Here is a 5,709-nt window from a genome sequence, read left to right as displayed (position 1 = left end):
TCACAGTCGGAGCTCGTCCCCTTCCTTGGGGCAGATTCCAGGCACTCACACCGCGGAGAGGCTGGTTGACAAGTGAGGCCACGCCCCACCTCCGCGCCTGACCCCGCCCCTAGCGCCTGCCCGGAGCCCCGCCCCTGACGCAGCGTCCCTCCGGGCTCGCCCCGCCCCGTGAAGGGTTCGGCGTCCGCAAGCGCGTTGACGTCACGGGCGCCGCGCTTCCTGCGCCTCTGCGCGCCTGCGCCTCGCGAGGAAGGTCGTTCCTGTGACCGGCTTGGCGGTAGGAGCAGTTGTCGCCATGTTGTCGGCCGCAGCCCGAGCGGGGCCGTTCGCGCCCGTCCTGTCGGCCACGTCCCGCGGGGTGGCGGGCGCGCTGCGGCCCCTAGCGCAGGCCGCGGTGCCCGCCACCTCGGAGCCGCCAGTGCTGGACGTGAAGCGGCCCTTCCTGTGCCGGGAGTCGCTGAGTGGCCAGGCCGCGGGCCGGCCTCTGGCCGCCTCCGTGAGCCTCAATGGTGAGCCGGGCTGAGGGGAGCGACCGGGGCTGTGGGGTCCCCCCTTCTCGCTCCCTCCGGCCCTGGACCCAGGGAGCGGCCGAGGAGGGCGGGGGTGTGCGGGGAGAAAGAGCGGTGCGGTGACTGGAGATCAGGCCCCCGGACCGGTCGACCTTGCGCAGGCCCCTGCGCCTCCCCGGCCGCGGCGCCCGTGCCTGGGGCGGGCGGCCCGGGGGTCGGCGCGCGCCCGGCCTCCGCCTGCTCTTGCTGCCCGGGCTCTTGGGGGAGCCTGAGTTGGCGAGTCGGGGCTCCCACCGACAGGCCAGATTTTGTACTTCATCGATAAGTTCGGGGACCCCGGGGTCCGACAAAGTCTTTGCTTCCGGCAAAGATTTTGCTGCTCACAGATCTGTTGACTTTGGACAAATTTCTAAACGTTTTTATTCACCGGGAAGCGGAGTAACGATTATACCAATTTCCGAGATACTGTCGTGATGTTCAAATGGAAGGATTTTATGTATAACCATTAGCACATTTCCGGGGCCCCTTAGAAGTGCTAGAAAAGAAAATAGCAACGGCTGTTAATATTTGGGAAGTCCTGCTCGGTGGTGACCAAGCCGCTCATCGCCCTTCCCACACTTTCACCTCCCGCCTCCAAAAAAAAAAAAAAAATAGTAATAACATGAGGCCCAAGGTCATTTTACAGTGTAGAATATAAGCAGTGTTTTCAGGCACTGGGCCAAAAGGTTTTCACAGCAGTAATTAAAGCTGAAGAGGAGCAACAGGCAGAGGTTGATGATAATCCCGTTTCAGAGACGAGAAAATAGACTCGGAGAGGTGGGACACTTGAGGGGGATGCACATTCTTTTACATGATAGAGCATGGATTTGAAAGGCAGGTTTGCAGCCCTGAGCTCTTGTCAAGAGTATGTTTCACACCCACTTCCAGCAGATCCTAGTTTACCCTCTGTGCTTTGTTTTAAATGCGATGGCTGTCTGTGGGCAGTGTTCCTGTAGTCTGCCCAACCTGCATAGTTTTTGGAGTCTGACAGAATCTCTGGGGTCTTGAAATGTTGGAAGCCAGCAAAACTGGACTCTCACTTTCTACATGGGAAGAGTCCACTGCACTATGCCTTGGAGCAGGTGCGCCTCAGTTCACCGTCCTCCACAAGCCACCTTCATTTATTGTGTTCCTTCTCCTCCCTGCCCTATTGGTGCTTCTGTTTTAACTCTTGCCAGATATTCGGACCAAGTTGCCCCAACTCTGTTCTACTTCACTGACCCTTTTCTTGGCACTTAGGTGATCTTTCCATTCAACTCTCTGTATTTCCAGGTTTTATACCCATTCTTCTAATCTCAGTTCAGGATCTTGTCAATAAAATTTTTACTTGCCGATTCCTTTATTTCTTAATAGCACGTAGCATTTATAGCCTGCATTTACTGAGATCATGATTTCTCTGATTTTAAGGCTGAGGGAAGAACTCTCCTCCAGTGTTGGATTTTGCATATAATTGGTGCAAAATATCTGTGAATGAATAAAGTGAAAGTTTTCTTTTTTATTAGGGAGCACCAGTGGCTTTTGGGGAAACTTCAGGGCAGGAACAGGCTGCTCTAACCTATCTCAAGCCTATTGGACCTGGAGGTGGGATGCAAAGGGGAGGAGGACATTTAACAAAGGTGTAAAGCATCTTTGCACTTTGTCTTAAGACTAAAGTGTCATCTAAAAATTAGTTTACCTGACCTTCAAGAATTGGTAAAGCCTCTTTTATTTAATCATTCCTTCAACTTATAGCTTAAGTTCACATTAAAATAAAGCCAGATGGTTTGTGGAAAGATGTCTAGTAGAGGGAATGGTTGGGGAGACTTGGATCAAGTTGGGGAAGATTTCCAAGACACATCAGAATCACCTTAAAAAAACCAAACAATCTGTTAAAATGCCTGAAGTTTTCTCAATTTCTAGGTGATATTCTTTCAAAGAGTTTGATTTTTATTTTAGAACTAAATTCAGCATCTTTGCTACTAAAAGTCACAATATTGCTCATGTAAAATTAGAATATTTTTCAGCATGGTCGTTCAATTTCCCAAAATGTTTTTGATGGGATAACTTTATTTGTAACCTGCTACACAGAATGGATGAGTAGACCGTTGGGTTTCTTTTTCCACCAAATCTGTAGATGAGATTGAATCCTTTTTAATTTCAGTGTACCTGTGTTTGCCGTGTGTACTGTTTAATGGTTAAGGGTGGTAGTAGGAACATTGGTCCTTTATTTTTCACGTATGTCATGCATGTATCTTTTCTGTATAATCCCAGAAAATGCTAGGGCAAAGTAATCAATGATTGATTCCAAATCCAGTCTGCACTAACAGGTTATCGTTACATGGGGGTAGGGTAGGGTAGCAATGATGTGATGTCACTTTGCTGTAGTCGTGACTCTCAAATAGTCATTATCTGTGTTGGGTTAGTAAGAAAAGTACATAGTGTGATTTTGATAGGTTGTATTATTGTTTATGAATACATAGTTTCCATAAAATTGACCTTGAGAACCATGTGAAAAGTTGTCGATGTTATTTATTATAGTGTTTGACCACTAAAGAAAGTATATTAGGATGAGACAGCTTAGGCCAGGAATTGCAACTTATATCAAAATGCATCTTAGAATTTTTCTTTTAAAAATAAATTTCCAAAACTAGAGGCATTTTTATGTCCCTTTTCTAAAAAGGAAACCTTGTGGCAAATTTCCTAAAATGAATATACAGCTTGCAAAGAAGGTTGCTTCCTAAAATATATGTAAAACCTTTATCAGTAAGTTAGCTTTTTGTCAGACATTTATAATTGGTGTGGGACAGAGATTATCTTTTAGTTTTTTCTTAAACTACTTGCATCCAAAGTACTACACAAATTATGTTTAACATTCATTTGATACAAACATTTGGTCATTTTTGGTGGACAGTAGTGTCCCAGTTTAGGGACTGATAGAAATGGAAAAGATAATGACCCTCCTTCTCTAGAAGTTGTTGCTCTTCGATAAAGAGGGGGAATGTATGAAGAATATGCTCTTTTTTTCCTTTACTAAGTTGAAATTCTTTTGGAGATTTGATTTGATTTTGGTAGCCACCTATGCTGATAAGGATGTCCTCTGCTCACTCATGGTTTTACTTGAAGTGTACCCTAGAGTGTAAAATAGAAACCTTTAAATTTTCTGCAACTTAAATTAACTTATGTCTTACAGGATATTATAATCAGTATTTTAGGACTTTTTTTCTTTTAAAGAATTGGTAGGTGGGTATATAAAGTTAGACATTTGGTTTAATAAGATGATCACATGTCACCTTAAAGGGTAGACTGTGAATTTTAAGGTCCCTTTTAATCCATAGAATATGGGAGCTAGTTAGCCTCATTGTGTAGTACGTCTGGACAGGTTGATTTTTATTTTTTGAAAAGATTTGTTTATGCATAGAAGAAATGAATTGTAGGCCAGAGGTGCAGGGGCATGAAGAGGATCCAGCAGAGACAGGGTGGGGAGCAGAACAGGTTGATTGACTGAAATACACTGCTGAGGGGAGCCAGTGGCTGGCGATATCTTGATAGCCCTAAGACTAACCCCTCCCTGCACCACCAGGGAGGCCCCTTGATAGGTGGGTTTTTAAATACTTCTACTTACAGTGGTATTTAACTTTAAATGCACTGAGTTGGTATCAAATTAAGTGTTCACTAGAGGAGGAGCTCAATTTACTGTTTCATGCCAATATAATAGTGATTGACTTCATTTTGCTTTTAATGTGTTATATGTTGGCACTGCCTACTTTAATCGATTCTGACAACAGTGAGTGCCCATATTTCACATTTTTATAATTTGATTTTTTTTCTTGTAAATCCTTTTAGATCCATTTCCTGATATATATTCCTTTCAGGATACTCATCTAACTATGTTTTTTAATTTCTGTTTATTTTGCAGCCCCTGCGTCTGTTCGTTATTCACATACAGACATCAAAGTGCCTGACTTCTCTGACTATCGTCGCGCCGAAGTGTTAGATAGTACAAAGTCTTCAAAAGAGAGCAGTGAGGCTAGAAAAGGTTTTTCGTATTTGGTAACTGCAACTACTACTGTGGGTGTTGCATATGCTGCCAAGAATGTCGTCTCTCAGTTTGTTTCCAGCATGAGTGCTTCTGCTGATGTGCTGGCCATGTCGAAAATTGAAATCAAGTTATCTGATATTCCAGAAGGCAAGAACATGGCTTTCAAATGGAGAGGCAAACCCCTGTTTGTGCGCCATAGAACCAAGAAGGAAATTGACCAGGAAGCTGCAGTTGAAGTGTCCCAATTGAGGGACCCACAGCATGACTTAGATCGAGTAAAGAAACCTGAATGGGTTATCCTGATAGGTGTTTGCACTCACCTTGGTTGTGTGCCCATTGCAAATGCAGGCGATTTTGGTGGTTATTACTGCCCTTGCCATGGGTCACACTATGATGCCTCTGGCAGGATCAGGAAGGGGCCTGCACCTCTCAACCTTGAAGTTCCCTCATATGAATTCACCAGTGATGACATAGTGATTGTTGGTTAGAGAACTGGACTCAAGTCATAGTCTTCATGGTCACCTCGGAAGAGTTATTTGAGAGCAAGCCGCCTGTGCTTCAAGTTGGTTGATTTGAAATATTTAAAATTGCTAATAATGTATATGCAAACATTAATGTGAAGTAAACTTAATGTTGAAGATTTTAAAGAATTCACCTAATAAAGCCACGTTAAACATGTGAAGTTCGGTCAAAGACTTGAAAGGTGTAGTGTCTTTATCAATTCTAATTAAAAATTACAGACCTGGTGTACAAGATATTTGTGAAATTTGTATTTGACTGTCATTTATATACCTTTTGCCAGGGATACAGGTTCTACAGAGCTCTCGGTAAGGATAAGTTAAAGTTAGCTGGTGATTCCTAAGACCTAGGAGATGTGTATGGCATTGGCTGGAACAGTAGTATCCAGGTTTCCTGTCAGTTCTTTTGGACAAGTCCTAGCTGTGTGTTCTACCCTTCTCTGTCCTGCCAACTTCCCCCCGCCCACCCTGTGTGTTGAATGTAATCTGTGGGAAAGCCCTGATGGAGGGATTAGCCCCAGCTCCAGCCAGCTAATTTCCTACCTGTGTGACAGCTCAGGAGATTTTGTCACTTAGAAGTTAGTACTTGGAATGTGTCAGTGTTCAGAGGCAGTGGTAGGATATT

General features: G+C 44.5%; 1 protein-coding gene across 1 annotated transcript; it reads left to right on the top strand.

Annotated features, from left to right (window-relative positions):
- The first annotated feature begins 264 nt into the window (after nucleotides 1-264).
- Nucleotides 265-5,259, top strand: LOC119249189 (cytochrome b-c1 complex subunit Rieske, mitochondrial). The gene is made up of 2 exons (XM_037516338.2): nucleotides 265-509; nucleotides 4,444-5,259. The coding sequence occupies exons 1-2, from the start codon at nucleotides 296-298 to the stop codon at nucleotides 5,052-5,054; spliced, it is 825 nt and encodes a 274-aa protein (XP_037372235.1). The 5' UTR covers nucleotides 265-295; the 3' UTR covers nucleotides 5,055-5,259.
- Nucleotides 5,260-5,709: the final 450 nt, after the last annotated feature.

Source organism: Talpa occidentalis, unplaced genomic scaffold (assembly GCF_014898055.3).
Source record: "Talpa occidentalis isolate TD23 unplaced genomic scaffold, MPIMG_talOcc4v2.1 talOcc4.17, whole genome shotgun sequence".
Classification (NCBI taxonomy): Eukaryota; Metazoa; Chordata; class Mammalia; order Eulipotyphla; family Talpidae; genus Talpa; species Talpa occidentalis.
The sequence above is the reverse complement of the archived record's forward strand: the minus strand, read 5'-3'. Positions and strand labels throughout refer to the sequence as shown.

Excerpts from the sequence above, each read along its gene's own strand:
- LOC119249189 (XM_037516338.2), top strand. The coding sequence starts at position 296 with ATGTTGTCGGCCGCAGCCCGAGCGGGGCCGTTCGCGCCCGTCCTGTCG. Across the intron at positions 510-4,443 it reads CGCCTCCGTGAGCCTCAATG|CCCCTGCGTCTGTTCGTTAT; the intron begins GTGAGCCGGGCT and ends TTTATTTTGCAG.